The 20,357-nt window shown below is 43.5% G+C and overlaps 4 protein-coding genes and 1 non-coding gene across 5 annotated transcripts; 4 read left to right on the forward strand and 1 right to left on the reverse strand.

The window, feature by feature from the left end:
* Nucleotides 1–128: 128 nt before the first annotated feature.
* On the reverse strand, nt 129–5,830 carry LOC127308148 (uncharacterized). Its single transcript, XM_051338923.2, has 13 exons — nt 5,508–5,830; nt 4,776–4,854; nt 4,579–4,668; nt 4,462–4,506; nt 3,508–3,543; nt 3,299–3,352; nt 3,117–3,218; nt 2,054–2,164; nt 1,807–1,937; nt 1,670–1,709; nt 1,212–1,274; nt 948–1,129; nt 129–834 (listed from the first exon to the last, which is right to left on the reverse strand). The coding sequence occupies exons 1-13, from the start codon at nt 5,807–5,809 to the stop codon at nt 333–335; spliced, it is 1,737 nt and encodes a 578-aa protein (XP_051194883.1). The 5' UTR covers nt 5,810–5,830; the 3' UTR covers nt 129–332.
* A 233-nt stretch (nt 5,831–6,063) lies between these two features.
* LOC127327979 (U1 spliceosomal RNA) lies at nt 6,064–6,226 on the forward strand. Its single transcript, XR_007868895.1, has one exon. It is a non-coding gene; the product is annotated as a U1 spliceosomal RNA (small nuclear RNA).
* Nucleotides 6,082–8,698, forward strand: LOC127308186 (arsenate reductase 2.2). Its single transcript, XM_051338950.2, has 4 exons — nt 6,082–6,284; nt 6,381–6,548; nt 6,643–6,781; nt 8,320–8,698. The coding sequence occupies exons 1-4, from the start codon at nt 6,118–6,120 to the stop codon at nt 8,488–8,490; spliced, it is 645 nt and encodes a 214-aa protein (XP_051194910.1). The 5' UTR covers nt 6,082–6,117; the 3' UTR covers nt 8,491–8,698.
* Nucleotides 8,699–11,208: 2,510 nt separating this feature from the next.
* Nucleotides 11,209–12,352, forward strand: LOC127308178 (cytochrome c-type biogenesis protein CcmE homolog, mitochondrial-like). The gene has a single exon (XM_051338947.2). The coding sequence runs from the start codon at nt 11,316–11,318 to the stop codon at nt 12,102–12,104; it is 789 nt and encodes a 262-aa protein (XP_051194907.1). The 5' UTR covers nt 11,209–11,315; the 3' UTR covers nt 12,105–12,352.
* A 5,788-nt stretch (nt 12,353–18,140) lies between these two features.
* LOC127308215 (uncharacterized) lies at nt 18,141–20,258 on the forward strand. Its single transcript, XM_051338977.2, has 7 exons — nt 18,141–18,434; nt 18,555–18,672; nt 18,764–18,925; nt 19,055–19,101; nt 19,614–19,773; nt 19,855–19,918; nt 20,000–20,258. The coding sequence occupies exons 1-7, from the start codon at nt 18,240–18,242 to the stop codon at nt 20,052–20,054; spliced, it is 801 nt and encodes a 266-aa protein (XP_051194937.1). The 5' UTR covers nt 18,141–18,239; the 3' UTR covers nt 20,055–20,258.
* Nucleotides 20,259–20,357: the final 99 nt, after the last annotated feature.

Consider the following 20,357-nt stretch of genomic DNA (forward strand, 5'->3'; position numbering starts at 1 on the left):
CATGATACATCGGGCAGCACCGTGTAGTCTGTGTCGATTGCTAGCTGGAAAGCTGAAACCTGGATTTGCTCACTCACTGGCAGTCATGACAAATGTATCTGTGATGTTGCAGTGCTCATGGATATTGCTTGTGATGACAAGAACAAGGAAAAATGTCGGAGTGAGAGCATACAAGAAATCATCCCATTTATATCAAGATCTTTATGTTTCATCTCTAAAAAAATCATACATAGACTTGTACACTAGATATGTGATTTAGAGAGACACTGTACAAACAAAACCTGTTTATGCTAGTACAACTAAGCTAGTGAAGTGCTACTGTTAATGAAGGATTAGTGATCATTGACTCTGAAAACCTGCAGCTTCTCCTCGCTCAAGCAGCCAAGGTACTTCTCCCCGGTAGAGCTCTGTGCGAACCTCAGGTCAAGGATCGGTCTGCGGTGCGGCTTGAGATCACTGAACGCCTGAAACGAAGGCAGCTGCCACGTCCGGATTCCGCTCAGCGACTCATCGCCATAGGCAAACAGGTGCTGGTTGTTTCTGATGCTGGGTATGATTGCAGATTTGGACATCCGCAGCTCACTTACATTGCCGTTGCAGGTCTGTTCTTTCACGAAGGATGTGCCGCTTGCCCTCCTCATGAGGGCATGACACCCCAGCTTTCCAGAACTGGAGAGCGTCGGTGATTGTGATATAGCCACTTGGGATGAGGTGCCATCAACTGACAACTCAACTTTCGGACGGAAGGTAGCCACAATTAGATCACTTGATGGAGCAGCACATGCAAGAGATATGCAGACCCCTTGGTTTTCCGTCCCGGTAAGCAAACTTGGCCTGGAAAAAGGACCAAGTTTTGAGAATGTGAAGCACAAAGAACCAATATCTACATTTGCACATACCATGAGCACCAATTAAATCAGTAAGAACTTTTTAAAACGGCCAAATGCCTATTTTCGCTGCCATCTACATCCCAAATACAAGGTCCTATGGAAGAAGCAGAGATGACCTTCGTGGAACCACTGGAATCTACCACAGAGTGGATTGTATGAACTGGGTGTGTAGATAGACCCGTTAAGGAATGCAGTGCTGCTTTAGTTTGGCGGGTATCAAAGACCAAAAGCATGCCATTCTGTAAAGTTGAACAGAGGTTTCTTATCAGCCTTTCAAACAGCACAAAAGGAAAGAATCATAAGAGATTTTAAGAAGCCAACCTGTAATCCGGCATATATGTGATTTGGACCGTTTTGAAGCCCTGAACAGGACCAGCCAGGAGCCTGCATGGTGTTAATATACAAAAAATTAGCAGGCCAGGATAAATTATTCAAGTAGTTCAAAAGTAAACTCAAACTATAAAGAATAAATTTTGTAACAAAAAATTTAGGAAGTTTGAATTTGTAAGCATCATTGTGGGGAACAAGTGCCACGTGATTTGAAATCTCCTGATTTTTTAAAATGTATTGCTGTGGTGACCATGTGCTGTGGCAAGAAACAAAGATAAATAACCCTTCTGGATACCCACAGCACATAGGTAAAAAAATATACTCAGTATGAAGTTAATCACAGTAGGAATCATGTGAATGAACAAAATGTTGAGGGTAGTGTTTTAGTCAACATATGGAGAACATAAATTTACTTGTAAAAAATGTGAACTTCAAGTTCAAAGAATCACCGGTAGATCATATTGATGGACGATATTATTGGTTGTCATGCTGTGATAGAAAAATAAAGCACAGAAGTAAAAGTTAGTAAAAAAAATTGTGAAAAACAATACAGTGAGAATTGGACTGGCGTATGTTCCAGATAGACCTTAAAAGTGACAATTTCTTGCCAAGAGATGCAAAAACAGCAAGCCCCCCAGGAATTATACAGATATCCTTGAGAGCTTTTGTATTGGGGGGAAGCTGCACTTTTGTTTGATGCCCAGAGAACATGCTGATCTGTCGAAATTATGGTGGAGATACATTAGGTGAATACAAATTACAACCAAAATGTGGCGCAGCCAGCACAACTTGCCTTAAACCATTAAGCAACACATATGGTTTGGAATCTGTACCTTTGTAAGGACATGTTCAATACTAACTCCAGCAGCCCTGCCAGAAGCTAATATGATCTGGCTGGATGCATCAATGCCCATGACTCGAGCTCCATCCAGGAAATACTCATTCTACAACATAAAGATACCAATTTCAGAAGATGTACTCTTTGATTCATAAAGGGGAATTGGAAATTTAGGAAGAAAATCCTATCAAGGATCAAACCGATCAGGAATAACTAACAACTGTACCAGACTACCAATAGATGGGCATACCTACTATGCCTCCAGTCAATCTTATAAATAATCCAGTATTTGGCTTTGGCTGCGCAGCAATTTTATAACAAGAAATGCATGGAGATGGTTACCTGAGAATGCAAGTAATAATGTAACATTGTTTGAAAAAGTTTATTTTATCCTGCTAGTCTGCAACATGTGTACAAATTTGATGCCAGACTCATCACATGCATGGAGTGCTTATGTTTTTGAGGTAAGAACAAACTCGAGAACGGATGGACAGATTGGATCAAAAGATTATACGTATTTGTGGTTGGCATGCCAAGGGAGGTATATACATCCAGAAAAAATGGACATAAATCAACCCAGTATTCTATGTAGTTCCATAAGTACTTCGGGCTCATAGAATGTAAGGACATACGATCTTTGCATTGTAACATTCTTTAATTTTTTGTTCCCCTTTAATATGTGAATGAGTTTAGGTGGTCTACGTAAATAAAAATTTGCAAAGGTTCCACATGGACATGGAACAGCCAAAGGGCAAACATCGTAATCAAAGTGAAAATTGAAGGAATCAAAAATCAAGCCCACCACCCACAACTACTGGAAGCAAAATAAGAATTTGGTATGAATTATGCTGTTGTAGTTCAACAAACAGTTTGTCCGAAGTTAGCGTGACAACCAAGTTGTCAAGGCATGTCCGTGGTAGTTAGATTTTGTCATATTACATGATCAATTATTGGTCACAACCAAATTGCACTGGAGAATAACTCTTGAAATAGTTCCATACGGTATAAATGTACTATAGAAAGAGCCAATCAAGCACCACTCGAAAAATAATATGGACCTGGAGAAAAAACTTGCAAGGGTCACTACTGCCACCATCTGCTCTAAATGAGGCAACTGACTGTGCAATCCTTGCTCCGTTTGATGACTGTTCTGCCATTTTCTTCACAATTGGTTGACAAGAACGTTAACATCATATATTGTATACATGATAGTAAGAATTAAAATTTGGAGCAATGCTACCTGTCGCTTCGAATTCGATTCATTTATTAAATGCTTCTGCAACGAAATCTGCCTCTGCAAGACATACAGAAAACTAAATGAATAAATAAGCGTCTGTACTAAGTTGAAGGTTTATTTTCCTACATAGGTGAGGTGAATAAGAAACTAGCAAAGTGTTCGAATTTTACACGGTGATACACTGATAACAAAGTAAGAAGTTACACATGTACCTTATACTCTTTTATCTCCTCAATCATTTTTTGTTGCTGCATGGAAACATAAAAAATAATTAGTTTTAGACAGAAGTTATATGCAATATGTGCCTTGTGGTGATTTAATATATGTATACGATTGTTGCAGTAAAGGAATATATGGAGTTGCCTACCTACAACAGAACATTACAGTGTTCTCGCAAAAATGTGAAAACTTATTATTATTTACACACTGACAGTGAACTGAAATGGCATGAAGATATGAACATAGCACAAGTTAACATTTCCCACAGCACAAGGTAACATTCAACATGGCATGCAAAAGCTTCAGAATCGACTAAAAATAGAGTAATCAGGCACTTGCTGAACCAGGCAGGGAGGAGCAGTTTAGCAAAAAAAAAAAAAAAGGGCAAATGCCTATGATTTACTCAGGCCCCATGTGGTATCCTTAAAAAAAAGAATGTCTGAAACTCTGAAATGAATATTTAGTCATGCAATACGCAATACTACTAGTTGGTTGTTGTCCATGTTGTCTTAAGTAGAAAAACGAAAAGCATGACAAGCAGAGCACATGTTTAAGCTCGAGATTGTAATACTAGGGGCTCACAACACTATGGTGCAATGGCTTTCGGCTCTTGAAAGTAGTTTTGCTCTCCTTTTCCCTTTTCTACTTATCATACCACAAGGGCACAGCTCTGTATGAGGCTTGTACTGTGTAGTAAGTTTGGGAGTCCTATAATCCTTGTTCTCGTACTTTGCTACTTTAAGCCACCAAGTATACTTGTATAAGAAACATGTAGTCTTATCACCAGAACTTGTTGATTCATAGATGTAATTAATGTTCAAAAAGAAGTACAAACATCCATCTTAGTGTCATAAGATCTATGTTCATGTGAACATGTCAACGGTAAAGAGTGCTCCTAATAACAGTTGGGAGTAAAAAAAGTGGGTTGTAGAAAAGACGCAACTTACTTGATTCTCAAGAGTATCATTTTTCTGTCTCAATGACAATACTTGCTGCATAAATGAAATAAGCTTCAGTATGTGGTCAGAAACACATCCAGGGATTAGTAAAGACGAAAACCTAACCTTTTCAAGATCATCATTTGGAACAACAATCTCTGGTGCATAGAGATTGATAATGTTCTTTTGCCTATATACCTTGCCACACTGAGGACACTGATTAAACAATAACAATTATGGCCATCAAGAAGTATTTCTCCCAATAACAGTGTGGAGTGCACTTGAAGATGTGATTCTGAACTGGGAGTTATTGACCAACATACCGTGGCAGTTTTCTTCCCACACTGTAATAACCATTTCTCCAAACAAGACCTGCCATAGACATGCCCACAAGGAATGCAGCTGCAAGTAGAGTGTCACACTGTTAGCAATTCAAGATCTCTGCCAGGATGAGTTGGTTTTAGGAGCTACAAACAGTGAGTTGAAAACAAAGATCCATGCGATAGAAACAGCGAATAAGGAATGAAAAACAAGGTAGTTAGGTTTAGATAAGCAATCCGACAGCAATGGGCAGTCACTCGCCGATAAACCCAATGCCAACGCAGTAGCTTATGATTCAAATAGGTGCCACGCTAAGCGTGCCGCATCATCTAAAAACATGAACATCCAGTCCATCCACTCAACTGAAATCTCATCAGCTCCATTTCAATTTTTAAAAGAGGGGAAGTACAGTGGCATCACCATGCGGTCTCTGCTTATCCACAGAGCTACGAAATTAACGAACCACCACAGCAGTACCAGGAAATTAAGGGTGGGCCAAAAAGGTTTCACCGGTTTCAGCTTAGTTAAAAAAATTGTACTACTCCGTACTAAACTAGAAATGAAATTTGGGTTTGTGAAGGGAAATGAACTAGCTCTCACTACCCGGTTTGAACGGTTTCTCTACGGTGTCATTTTTGCACACCCTTAGAGGCAATCTAGAAGCTCAGAAGCGCACACACGACAATGACCTACCAAGCAAATCCACCAGATCACGGGGCACAATTCCCACTCACCTCACGCGATGCTCGCCCTCGGCGGTCCACGGGTTCATACACACGGGGCAGCTGGGGAGGGACGGCCCCTCCCCCTCCGCCTCCTCATCCCCACCCGCCTCCTCTTCTTCCTCCTCCTCTCCCGAGCTGGCAGAGCTCACCTGCACGACCCGCAGAACCGGTAACTCACGAGCCGCCGCCCCGACGCCGAGGCTGAGGCCGAGCTCGAGCGCCTCGTGGGGCCGCCCCGGCTCCTCCTCCTCGGGCGCCTCCTCCGCCGGCAGCGGCGGCCCGCCGCCGGGGCCCGTTCCGGACGCCGGCATAGGGGATTGGGATTGAGGACGGACAGTGAAATGAAAATAATTTGGACGCTGTGGCGCCGGCGACGAAAATGTTGGCGCGCGCGCAGGAGCGAGGAAGTTTTGGGCCTCCGACTTACTTACGGGCCGGCCTTGCAGAACATCCGGCCCAGGAAACAACGAACGGAGGTCGAGATGTTTAGTCCCACCTCGCTTGGCGAAGACGGTTGGGCGGGGTCGGGAGGGTATATAATGAGCGCCTTTGCCCAACGTGAAAGGTACTTACCTGGACGGGGTCGACGGGCGATCAAGAAGGCCCGTGGCCTAGGTCAATGGCCCGCATTGCACTTTGGCTGGGCGCGTTGGCTTACCATCTCCCCACAGTGGGAGAGTGGACGTCGTTATTTGTGCTAGAGGGGGTACGCGTCCGCGCGGCCCCTGCCAATTCTCTCAAATTAAATTTTGGTCCTCCGACCCAGCTTGCTACATGCTGTGCAACGTAAATCAATTTTTAAATGCTCCTTAGCAATTACGTAAATTTAACTTCACCCTCAAGGCCCAATATTATTTGTATCTAATTTTCTTTGAACAACAGAACTGTGAAATCTGCAGACAATAGGTCTTGGAGCGGCGCGCAATCACCAAGGGGAAGACCGATTTCTGGGGAGAATTCACCGATGGCTCGGAGCGTGACGTACGTGTCGGCGGCGAAGCTGGTGTCCATGGCGCGGGGGAACCACCGGATGGCCGTCATCGACGTCAGGTACGACCGCCCGCCTTTACCCTCCGACGCCGCCGTGCAGATTTGGGAGCTAATTTCTTTTCTGAATCCTTCGTGCTTTTGGGGAAATCGGAAGGGATGAGGAGAGGAGCTACCAGGCTCACATCGCGGGGTCGCACCACTTCGCCAGCGGCAGCTTCGCGGCGCGCCTGCCGGAGCTCGTGCAGGCCACCAGCGGCAAGGACACCCTCGTCTTCCACTGCGCGCTCAGCCAGGTGAAAGATCGAAACCCCCACTGCGCCCTCTTCTCGTCTCTTGCGATTACGTGGAAATCCGATCCCCAAACACATCACGCCGCAATCACCTGCCTACCCACAGCGCGCGATTGGTTTCTTATTACTGAATTTAAGTGCAGACCTGCTGGCGTGTGGTTCGTCTGATATTATGCAATCGTCTACTATGTCTTGTGGCCTGTGGTTCATCTGAGATTATGCAATCGTCTCTGTCGTCTGGCCTGTGGGGAAAACTACATTGTTAACTTATATATTTAAGACAGCTCCACTGGTTAACTTCAAACCCTATTTTGTTACAATCAAATCTGCATATGCACTGCTTTGTTCCTTTTTAGTGCTAGCTGTTTAAATCCAAAATTCAGGTGTTGATATTTTAGTACTGGAACCAAGAATAAGGCTAGGTCTATCTGTTGGAACGACGCCCTTTTTAGATGGTCAGTATCCACTGTTGTTAGGATTATGATCCAGATACATTGCCAAAGTTTGTTTCAACTGGGTAGGATTTCAAGTATATATATGTGCCAAACCAAGAGATTTTGAGAGAGAGAGAGAAGAATGTTATCTGGAAGGCTTCTTATTTTTCCCACGGATCTTGTTGTGCTTTCTAATGCCAATGTGGATTTATAGAACATCTTGTTCTTACTAAAGAGTTCTGACTTCTTTTGTCCAGAGGAAATCTGAGTAGCGACTTAACTTGTAGGCGGTTGATTTCTGCTTTCATGCAGTTTCATATAAAGTCGTCTAAGTATGATTCGAGCATGTGATCAGTTCTTATTTATAATGTTCATGTGAATGACATGGAAAATTTTGTGCTTACTACAAGAGTCTCTGAGTTTTCTTTCCAGTGTATTATTTTGTTCAGTGGAAATCTCTGAATAATGCCTTAACTTACCTGTAAGTTCGAAGAGAACTGGAAACGTTAGATTCAGATTCACATCAAACACAGAACTTTCGAACTGTAAAACAGAGGCACAAAATGAAACTTGAGCCCACAGTCATCATCCATCATATATGGGATAACGATAAGCACACTATAACTGCTTTCAGATAAACAGCGGCAATCCCTCAAAAAAAAAAAAAACAGCGGCAAAGGCCAAAGCCTGAGGCTACACAGAGTCCCGAGATTCTTTGCCAGACTCTGTGCTGAGTACCCTGAATATCAGATATTTTCTTCTAATACCATGGTGGCTTAACTTTGTTAGCCTACTTAATTCCATAGACTTTTTTGTATGACTACCCCCTTGTTTTACTTAGAGTTAGTACCGATGTACTATACCAATTTGTGTTTGTGGAATCGATTGTTTGACCATGTAATGAAGTCGATTTCTTAAATTCAGTTAGTCATTATCCCCAACCATGTAGTTCTGCAACAGCATTTTAACACCGGATGCGGTTACATGGGCAGGATATGAAATGGATCAAATCCTGCTACATCTTTTCTTCACAATCCTCTGTTTTTTGCCCATTTATTTTCCTTGTACTCTGTTGTTCTTATAAAATGTTCTGCCATCACACTCCAGGTGCGAGGCCCATCCTGTGCTCGGATGTTTTCAGACTATCTGTCAGAGTCCAAGGAAGATTCAGGGATAAAGAACATCATGGTGCTGGAACGTGGGTTCAACGGATGGGAGGTTTCAGGGCAGCCCGTCTGCAGCTGTAAAGATGCTCCTTGCAAAGGCACATGTTGCTGATGTTCCTGGTTTACCGAACTGGAACAGTTCAACTCGTCGCCTTGTTGAAATGATCATTCATAACATTGATAATAATCTCATTAGATTTGACAACGGAATGTCTTTGAACATTTCATTTGCATATACACATGCCTACAACACTTCTTTTTAGCTTTTACGTGCGTCTACTGCACGGAGTGTTGAGTAATGGAAAATGTTTTCTTCTTCATGTGTGCTATGTGTCTCTGTATATCAATTGTATGCCGCATTCTAATACTCCCTCCGATTCAAATAATTGACTTCACTTGTCTAGATACAGATGTACCTAGATGCAATTATTGACTAGATACATCCGTATCCAAACAGAGTGGAATCGATTATTTGGATCGGAGGGAGTATTTATCCTTATTCCTACAAATGAACAATATTTTGGGCCAAAAAAATTAGAACCAAAACGTGTGTAGCTTCACACTTCATCCAAAGATCTAATAACTGGAACTATGAACTATATTGAAGCGGAAAAGAAATCCTGGACAAAGATGTGGAATGTTAAAATCCCATTAAAGGTTAAATTTTTTGTATGGAGGCTAGCTCGCATGTCGCTACCAACTAGAGATGTACGAATGCGGTGAAACATGGCTGACAACAAGGTCCGTGCGTTGTGTCATGTTGCTAAGGATTCGTGGAGGCATTCAGGGGTGGAGCTCTTTGGGCTTACCCTAATGCACATCAGGGTCCAAGATTCTTTTTACTAGTATTTGTGAGCTCAATGAGTGAAGTGCATCAGGTTAGCTAGAGAGCATCAGGAAACAGAAATGCAGTTAGCAATATCTAACGGAGCACTTGATTTATAACCAAACGGAAGATGTGTGACTTTGGATCTTTTGGCTTCTTAACACTTTGAACCAAGCTGATTTTGCAAGGGCTCTGGTCATGTTATGGGAAATATGGTGGGCACGTCGAAAAGCTATTCATGAGTAATGAGTTTCAGAACCCTATGTCAACCTTGTGTTTCGTAAACAAATATCTGGAGGTGGCTTGGATGGCTGCATCATCATCTACCAAGGTAAGTAGTAGCAGACCAAGGGAGAAGAAGAAGTGGTTTCCTCCTGAGGCAGGTCAAAATCAATGTTGATGGAGGTATCTCGAGGCGTGGGGATAAGGGAGCCGTTGCAGCAGTCTGCCGAGACGAAACACAGAAGAATATTGGAGCATTTGTTGTGGTGTACGAGGGGGAGGGGCAAAATGATCCAGCTAGTAAGGAGGCGCTAGCTTGCAATGAAGGTCTATCGCTTGCTCTTGATCTTTAGCTTACTGAAATAAAGGTTGCTTCTGATTGTGTGGAAGTAATAAATAACTTGTAGTCGCCCTGCAGATATGTCATGGTGTTGAAGGAAATTGAGTGGTTCTTTGTTTCGGGTGGCTACTTTTAGTCATGGGTTTAGGGAGTCAAATGATGCTCATTCTCTTGTAAAAGCTGATGTATCTTTACCGGCGGGGTGCTACATCTAGCTGCTCGGAACGGCAGAAATCACTTTTTTTTTTTGAACAGGGATAGGGTCCGAAGACCCTAGAAGCTGCTTGTATTAACGAAGCGGTGATTACATATTACAGAAAAGCCCCTATAGATCAGGGGTTCTGGATAAGGACTGAGCTTTTACAGAAAAGACCCCAGGGAAAATATAGAAAAAGCAATCAGGTCCTCCAAGCTCTGCACCTCATCTGATGGAAGTCGTCGTCGAATTGCTCCGCCACAGAACGGACACCGGTGCCGGGGACGAACCACTTGGTCTGGCGTCGTGGCGGGAGCGATAGATCTCCCCCTCGGACTTCTTGGTCTCTGGGAAGTAGAGGACGAGGAGGATCGCCTTTCGACCATGAGATGCAGAGGCAGGGCGGTGGTAGCCGCCGGCTTCAGTCCTCTGCTGAAGAACTCCTGAGACAAGAGCATGGAGGCTCTCCGGCGCAGCAGATGTTCCCCGCCGATGCCAAGCCGCAACTCCCTGCACAGTCGCATCACCCCATCCCCCCTCGCCCCCACGGCCGGCCAGGGAAAGGAGATGCACCACCCAGAGAAACTTGCGCTTGGCACAAGATAAAGGCCCTTTATTTGAGGAGTAGCCCGTCGCCCAAAACTTCACCGCAACTGACTCCGCCCGCCGGAGCATCTCGTCGGAGAAAGAGGGCAGCAAGCTAGCTACAGATCTTGGCCAAGAGATCTAGCAGCCAACTCCTGGCATAGTGCCACACACCGGCATAAAGCTAAAACCACCTAGATCTACTAATAATATACACTAACCTAACTCCGGCGCCTCCTCTAGGCCATCTCCGACCGGCTACGCCGGCGAAGAGGCCATCGGATTGGCCCGGTCTCTGGTGCAAGCTACTCAGGTATGGTGCAAGCTACTCAGGTAGTGTAGCTAGAAGAGAGAGGGGAGGGGGGAAATGAGAGCCGCATAGATAGAGAGACCTGAGGTTAGTCTCGTACGTGTATACTTGTACGTGGCAGAAATCACTTGTATCCCCATAAACTTGGTTGATGAGCTCCATTTCCTCAAAAAAAATAGCTGTAACTATATTTAGGTACTTTTGAAACTTTTTTTTTAGAAAGAACAGGTGCTTTTGAAAGTGTCCATTTTCCATCTCGATTTTCTGGGCCAGAAATTAACAAATCCAAGGGCCCGCTTTGACCTCGTCGGACTTGGTGTCGTGCGCAGCAAGAAGATCAGCGTTCAGCGCCCGACCAGCAATCCGGAGGCAAAGGCGAGCGCACCGCGCGCACACGCCTTTCCCCCATTCCCTCCGCCACGCACCTTCCAGATCCCACCACGCCCAAGCTCGAAGCCATGGCCTTCTCGCGCCTCCTCCCCTCCCGCCGCCTCCTCTCCACCCTCCTCCACACCCCCACCCCGACCCCCGCCGCCCGCTTCACCGACGCCGCCACCGCCACCCCGTTCGCCCACAATCTCCAGCCCGCCCGCTTCCTCTCCGCGACGCGGCGGGCGGGGCCGGGCGCCCCGCGGCAGCCCCGCGCGGCGGACATCGGCGCGCGGGCGCGGCAGCTGCAGAGCCGGCGCCTCTGGACGTACGCGCTCACCTTCGGCTGCGCGGCGGGGTTCGTGGTCACGGTGCTCGCCACGTTCCAGGACCAGCTCGTCTTCTACCTCACGCCCACGGACGCGCTCGCGCGCTTCGCCACCGACCCCGCCAAGGCCCGCTGCCGCCTCGGCGGGCTCGTGCTCGAGGGCTCCGTCGCGCACCCCTCCTCCTCCGCCTCCGAGATCGAGTTCGTCGTCACCGACCTCGTCACCGACGTCCTCGTCCGCTACGAGGGCGCGCTCCCCGACCTCTTCCGCGAGGGCCACTCCGTCGTCGTCGAGGGCTTCCTCAAGCCCCTCACCGACGACCTCCGCCGCGACGGCGCGGGCAGGAAGGTCTCCGATAAGGCGCGGGAGGGCGCGTGCTTCCTGCAGGGCACCGAGGTGCTCGCCAAGCACGACGAGAAGTACATGCCCAAGGAGGTCGGCGAGGCCATCGAGCGCAATAAGAAGCAGATCGAGGCGGACGCGGCTGCTGCAGCAGCTGCTGCTGCTGCCGAGGAGACCCCAACTGTTGCGGCCGATGCAAGCTCGTAAGGTTTTTTCCGTTGTGCTTTACGATTTACAGTAGTAGATCTGAAGTGCGTGATTGATTGAGGCATAGATAGATTCAATTGTCCGAATGAGTTGGGCACGCTCTGCAGCTATGATTCGATTGAAGCTGTTGTAATTGGAGGAGTAGTGTTTTCGAGCCCCGGAAAAGGGAATTTTGGCTAGGGGAATAACGGAAACTGATCAGGTCATGATCCATTCAACATGATTATACGTATTCTTTTGGGTAGCAATTGCTGTACTCTTTGTCACTGGGTACCTGTAGATTTTTCTGGTGCGGTTACTGGGTCATTTTGCAATGAGAACCCACTATACAATTTTGCTTAGTTAATGTGTATTGGGCATGTGTTCTGCACAAGTTATTTCTGAATGTTTGGTGTGTACTGTTCGGTTTATTAGATTTTGTCTTGATTTGAATCCGTTCTCATGTGAGATTCGTATTCGCATTACGCGAATGCACATTTTGCTGCTATTAGGGCCCTTCCAGGAAACTAAGTTGCTCGTTTGTATACTGGAACTGAACCCTAAATTATTGCTTAGGAACTTGCGGCAGATCAGTCCACGGGAGGGTTACTGCCCAACATCCATATGCTTTAGTGTATTTTTTTAGCTGTTCAGTGTATGATAGTTGAGCATACTAATGGGACACTAGAAAAATGCCCTTGTTTTGCTAAGAATGTGTAGCCAATCATATTAAGCCATCAACACCAGCCTCAGATCTCAATTTCCATGCATATTCTGTCCTAGACCTCTTGATTTGCAGGATTGTGAAACACAAGAATATGATAGGAATGAATGTGTAAAACAGCAGATCGAAAAGCACAAGAATTTTGTGAACTTGCGTGTTTAGTTCGAAAAACACATGAATCCTGATAAATGCATTCAAATCAATGTCAAACCACATCAAGTGATATTGATATAATTAGGATGTATTATACCGCTAGTCCTCTTTCTTGTACTTCGTGCATAGGAATTCTAATAAGAGGGCCTCTTAGGTTTGTAGGATTCTAAAAACACTATACCCGTAAAAAGGTAAGATTAGGATGGCATGCCATATTGAATACTCTGGGAATCGAAATCATAGTGATCTGTAATAGAACCTGTTTGATTGCACCATAAGATAGTTGAGCATACTAATGACACATTAACTTCCATATAGCATTAGGCTAGGAGGCAATAGGTAAATGGCATAGTTATCATAGAAATTAGAAACAAAGAAAGTTCCATGTAGTTGGACTCATAGAGATTTTTCTTTGGAACTGCATACAAAGTGACCATAGGAAATATCCCTATGGTTTCCATCCTACAAACAAAACAAGCAAATATCCTATGATTCCTTTAAACCAATGAGGCCTGTAGATTGGTAAATCCCTATTTTCCCCCCTTTGAAACTTAGGAAACTTTCCTTTGTTTTTCCTTTGCTCCATTAACCAAACGGATAAATAGTCCCACCAAAGGAAAACATCTATTTATATGATTTACCTCCACTTACAAACCAAAGAGGGCCAAGTGTCCATATTGAATACCAGGACTGAGGGTTTTTTTTGACTGAGCACAGGAAAAACTTTATGATTTTTCCAAGAGATTGGAGTGGATGAAATTTTCATCTGAAATAAATTACAAATGAATCATGAGGAAAGATTCTTATGGTTTGCAATGCTACAAATCAAATGACCCACTTAGGAAAAATCCTAAAGATTGAATCCTCCAAAAGTCCTTTGGAAATGGTTTGCATCCAAGAGGACCATAAATAGGTTTTTGTTAGAGAATTGGTAGGTTAGTTTGACTTTGTTGCAGCTGAGCTTTGTTCTGTTTGCAGTTGGTTTAGTTTCTCATTTGTTGCTAGAGAATTTTTTAGTTTTTTTAGGGTGGAAAAGAAATTTGGGTGACGCGGATGAACCACCATGACCACCAGTTCCTGTATAAAGAATAATAAAGATTATACTTTATGTTCCATAGATCTCATTCTTGAACGTGTAGTACAACTGTAACTGAGAGATGAGAGTGCAGAGAGTTTACATGGAAACCGGACACACTCGTCAATTTCTATGTTATGCATATGTAATATGTTGCAAGCTGACTTTGTCATGATGTTTCGGCATGCTAGTTGTTCCCCAAAGCATACGTGAAGTATTGGGATAACATCAGTAGAATGTACTCTCAATCCAAATCCTTCCTAGTACTACTGTCAAGTTGGCCTGCTAGATTGCACTTTCTAATGCCCATATCACCTTCTTTACTCAATGGAAAATCATTTAATTTTGACTTAAATCGCTTGGTACTGTTATAGTGCATGCTCTAAGATGAGCACTGGACTGTTGGCAGAGTCAAAAAAAGAAAGAGCACTGAACTGCGAAACCTGAATGAAGTTCTGGAATATTTAATTTTGGTCACAGAGTGTTGTTAGAGCTCCACACATTCAGTGACTTCGGCAACAACACTTAATCTTAGCTTTGCTATGCACAATTCTACTGTCAAGATCTTCCCAGCTTTGATTATCATTGCTTGAATACTGTGTGGACCTAGATGCTGTCTGTACGTTCCTAACTGCATCGGAACTGAACCATCTTAAGAACATTATTCCACTGAACTTAATCTTACAACAAAGTATAAGAAGTATGAACAGATATGGTGGTATGAACATCGATGGCTAAACCTGAGGATGATCCATTATCCTTAGCTAACCATGCATGGATGTAAAGCTATTGGCGTCACAGGATTATCAGATTAAGGGGAATAGTTCGGAGGCAGTTTCAAGTCCGCTAATCTGGTGGTTTGTTGTTCTCAACACCTTTTTTGTGGGATATTTGGTAATTTTGCATTTTCCTGCCCATAGCAGGTCAGCTCCTGGAATTTTCAGCTGACTTATTGTTTCCCCAAGTTGAGGATCTGAATTTGATGAAACCCCTTTTCTATTAACTTATAACCAGAGTCCATGGACCAGGGCTGGCTGGCCCCTGCAGTTGATATATCAAGACGATTTTCATATCAACAACAGGGAGCAACAATTTTGCAGATTATGCTAGCACGGGGATTTGATCATATGGTGTTACAATTGTTTCAGTGCTGTGCGATAAATTATTTTGTACAGGTGTTGGTACAAAGTTTTGTTTACTGTCTTTGAAACATCTGTTGCAGCATAGGTTGAACATTAACAATGTCAGTAAGATCTCATCTTCTCAAGATCCATCACCAGTCAGAAAGAGCATCAAACAGAGCCGCTCTTTAGGGCTTTTAACGGTTTTCTTTTAGTAGATCGAGATTTATAAGAAATTAGGCCCCTAGTAAACTTGTGGGTAGGCTCTTTCTTCACGAACCGATTCAAGTAAAATATTAGTTAAATAAATTACAAAACTGAAGATAACTTGCAGGCGGTCTATTTTAGAAACGTTAGTAGATTAAATTACATCAAACTGAAGAAAACTGAAACATAGAAGAAAAATGTGTGATAAAATTAATATTTACACTAAGGGCTCTTTAATTCATAGATAGGAAAAGTAAAGGAATATGAAACATATAGCATTGTGATGCCTTGTTTATTTGAATCCTATGGAAAGAAAAATCATCTTTTATTTTAGTGCATGAACTTTCAATAATATCTAATATAATGCTATTTTTTTCCTTAAAAATTACGCTAAAATATTCCTATAGGATTAGTTTTATTGGATATGATTTCATGAATCAAACAACTCCGTAGGAAAAATTCAATAGGATCCTACACAAATCATGTGAAAATCCCATAAATTAAAGGAGCCCTACAAAACTGAAGATAACTTGCAGGCGGTCTATTTTAGAAACGTTAGTAGATTAAATTACATCAAACTGAAGAAAACTGAAACATAGAAGAAAAATGTGTGATAAAATTAATATTTACACTAAGGGCTCTTTAATTCATAGGATAGGAAAAGTAAAGGAATATGAAACATATAGCATTGTGATGCCTTGTTTATTTGAATCCTATGGAAAGAAAAATCATCTTTTATTTTAGTGAATGAACTTTCAATAATGTCTAATATAATGCTATTTTCCTTAAAAATTACGCTAAAATATTCCTATAGGATTAGTTTTATTGGATATGATTTCATGAATCAAACGACTCCGTAGGAAAAATTCAATAGGATCCTACACAAATCATGTGAAAATCCCATAAATTAAAGGAGCCCTAAAGCCCTTGAAAGCATCAAAATCTATCATTTGAATCTCTACATTTTCCTAATCATCCGTAAAGAAACAATAGAAAATGAACATGAACGAGCTAAACTCAACTTACATGCACTTAGAGTGGTTTGCATGAGTCGTCCATCCCCAGTCCCCCCAAGTTAAGAACACTGAAAGTGTAGAAGCTACACTCAACGGGCGTAAGGAAGATGGATCACGACGGTATCCCGTCTATCCACCTGAGTGCAGCTAGGAGGTTTGTGGACATCTAGAACCCTATTACAAAACTTAGATCTTCCCTAACCCCTATGGAATCAATCAGATGGAACTTGATGGAATCAAGCGCCAACTCTGCTAGTTGCAATGTTCGGCTCACGCTGCACAATTCTTGGGGGCGCATGCATCCTCTCCGAGTTTCAGGCTTATAAAAAGACTAAGTTGTTTGCTTGGCTTGTGCTCATGGGAAGGCCTCGACTATAGTAAAAATTTACGATAAGTGGGTGACATTCTAGCCAAATATATATTTCATCCATGTTTGAAGGACAATGATACGATCCAACACATGTGCAAGGATTTCCTTTGAAGATTCACAAATCGGTGAATTTGTGCCTAAACACGAATTCTCCTCAATTTCACATGATCGTGTAAAAGCTTGGTGGGAGGAATTCCTCACCACCTCTCCTCCCCTTCCAAAAAAAACAGCGTCTTTAGCAACACATAGGCCAACTTACAAAATATCATAGACAACACGGTAGAGAGGGCATTAAGATGAATAGGGTTTGTTGTTTCTCCCATTGCGAGTAGTCATCATGCCGTTTCCATATGCACAATGTAAACTATTGTTTTTTTTAATTCAAATAAATACAATGTAAACTATTGTAACTATTTGTCTTCTTCGGGAAGGCATGATCTGGCAGTTTACTCGAAAACATGCCTTTAAATGGCTGCACGAGTCGCGCCCCCGCTAGGTGAACGCATTGTGGTTAGTAACACAACCGTTACAATACAAGTTACCAAATCGATGTCATATTATTGTACTGTCAGGCTATAAGAAGACCAACAACACAATAAAGTGAAATCGAAGAACTACTCACCAATCTAGATTTGGCACACTTTTAGCCAATCCGTGATAGCAGGCCGGCCCGAATGACCACCCATTTGATCTTAGACCTGATTATCCGAGAGACAAACACCATAAGCTCTTAAGTTATGTCGTGTCGTTCATGAATCATGGTTGACACATTAGAATGAGACTTTGTTTACTGCCATGTTGCTTCCACTAGCGAGATGTCATCGATTAAACTACACACCCAACCTTCCAGTGTTGATCTAAAGACTTAATTTGAGATCAGAAAAGTGACGGAAACATCACTGGGAAAAACAGTTTCCTCTCACGATAGTTTCTTTTTGTATCACAACTGAGCATGTAATTTTTTTTTGGCCATATATGCCTTTTCTCTATTTCTCAAGGAAACGCCAGAATGAAAAACATCGAAGTATTATCCATTCAGATGTCATTCCAAGTAAGAAGCCTTGAAGACAGCATTCCAATCTTACAGATTTCCGCTTTCAAATTCAAGATACGTAACACAGAAAATACTATTGGGAATAACGCTTTCAGGAGCGAGTTACGTAAGCCTTGTTAGGGGGTGTTTGGTGTGGCTTTTTTTGGCTTTTGGCTTTGGCAAAAACCACCAAAAGCACTTAAATAGGTGCTTTTTTTGGCTTTTGGATTTTGGAAGCCAAAAGAATAGGATCTTTGTTTTTGGCTTCCAAAATCCAAAAGCCAAAAAAAGCACCTATTTAGGTGCTTTTGGTGGCTTTTGCCAAAGCCAAAAGCCAAAAAAAGCCACAACAAACACCCCCTGTAGTCGAGTCAAACCCAGAAGAGGAGAAGAAAAACAATTTGCCCCGGCGCCCGCGCCTCCTCCGCTCCTCGTCGCCGTCCGGCCTATTTGCAAGATGGCGGCGGCGGTAGACCTGGAGGACGCGTTCGGCGCCGTCGTAGGCGAGGCCAAGCCGGAGGGCCACCCGTCCCCACGCCCCATCCTCTTCCGCGCCCACGCGCGCTCCGCCGCCGCCCTTCGCATCGCCGCCACCGACTGCCACTCCCTCGCCTGGGACCGCTCCCTCTCCATCTCCGACCTCGACGATCTCGTAAGTTCCCCTTGAACTCCTATCTGAACCCAGTCGCCTCCGATTGGTCCTGACGCATAGCTTCTCCATCTACGCATTCCCTTTCTTGCGTGCCCTGCCGTGCGTGCGAATCAATTGAAGAGAGATGATGTTGGAATCGGAGGCTCATGGTCCGACTTCCTGGATTACCTCAAGTCCTCCCTGTCCTCCGGGGAAGTGAAGCTGCTCTTCGCCGCCGACCAACTCCGCAAGTCACCTGGCACGCCACCCACCTATCCACCACTTCAGTTTTCCCCAATCTTTACAAAAATTACATACATGATTGAGAGTGTCATCTTCGCTCTGTTCAGGCCCTGATTGTGCAAAGCTCGTGGCTACCAAGGCAAAGGGCCTGCCTCGCATCGCCATTTCTCTCCAGAGAGTTACTGGCGCTGCGGTGAGTGATGTCGTAGCCGAGATCTCGCTTGCGCTTTACGCCGCTTATAGGACTACGCTGGAGCGTGCATCCAGAGGTTGCTGTCATCTGATGTCTTCATTTACTCTTGAGTTTTGATTCAATACTTATGTTTGTCGCTGAAAGGGTTTAGTCATTACTCAAAACCTTGCTCAGGAATGCATTTTTTTTTATATTTCTTTTGCAGAACAGGAACGAATGTCGCAGCTGATGGTGAGCCTGTCATCTGAAAGAGTAGGTCATCTTATCTCCTAACCAGCACTTTTGAACTAGTGTTGCTGTTGTTGCTGCTTGATGATTACAATAGTATAAATGGGATCATCAGGGTAGCCCACTAATCCACATGTTTTCTTGTTAACATATCAAACAGTTGAACAATCTAGTTTTAGCACATTGACATTGTACAACTTTTGTTACTCCAAAGTCTACATGGAATGTCTAACAGTTTGTGCACACTAAAACATGATCTGTGTGTTTTCACTGCATACGAATGCTTACTTGAGCAATCCATGCTTTTTCTCAAAAGACTTCACTACAGCTCCAACGTCACCCTGTGTGTTGGCCCAGTGACAGTTATTCCCTATATCGTTGAGGTTCATCATGACATGTCATTTGCATGTGCTGGTTCTTTTGAATGATGAGCACTTTTATTGGGTAACGATGAAGCTATTCCTTAGTTATTTTTTGTTTAGTTGGATACTGGAAACGTCAATTGATATGATGTTTGTAATATTTTCGTGCCATAGGAAAAAAATGAAATCATGCAAAAACAGCTTGAAGCAGTTTCTTTCCTAGACAGAAGAAAGGCAACAAAGCCAAAGCTGGTAGCTGATGAGGTTCCAAGTGTGTCTGCTGTGACTTTGGGCTCCGATCAAGTTACAGCTCATGTGGAGCAGCAAATATCAGGTGACCATGCTTCTTCTTCATGCATAACTGGAAGTGAAGATAACATGGCACTTTCTTAACTAATGAAATTCATATCTACAGTGCCTTCACCTAGTAAAGTCCCTCCAGCTAAAGCCACGAAGCGAGTAGCCCCCAAGCCTCGGAGGTTGTACAAAGTTCCTCCAAACACTACTTCGATGTGGAAGTTTAATGCACCTGGCTATAACATTTGCTATTCTTTATTTAGGGCAAGGGCGCGAGGAGCTTTGCTGCAAGATAATGAGGACGATGAGGACAATTGACAAAATTTAGAGGTGCTTATATCTTGGTAATTGATTAATTCTGTGATATGTGAACTTATGAAGTGTGACACGGGGTTAGTCGTTTTTCTGATTCTTTTGATCTGTCTCAAGCTTGTGGGATGAAACTAACTGCAGCTCATGGCATGAAAACACGTGACAAATTATATATGGGCTAAGTTCATATATGATATATTTTGCTCCATATATCATCTGCTTACCTCTGTTCTCCATCCAAATTTAGTCAGGGCTTTTATCAAAGTTTGGTCAAGAATTTAGTTCACTATTGAAGCATATTACCCAACC

The sequence above is a fragment of the Lolium perenne genome, chromosome 1 (genome assembly GCF_019359855.2).
Source record: "Lolium perenne isolate Kyuss_39 chromosome 1, Kyuss_2.0, whole genome shotgun sequence".
NCBI lineage: Eukaryota > Viridiplantae > Streptophyta > Magnoliopsida > Poales > Poaceae > Lolium > Lolium perenne.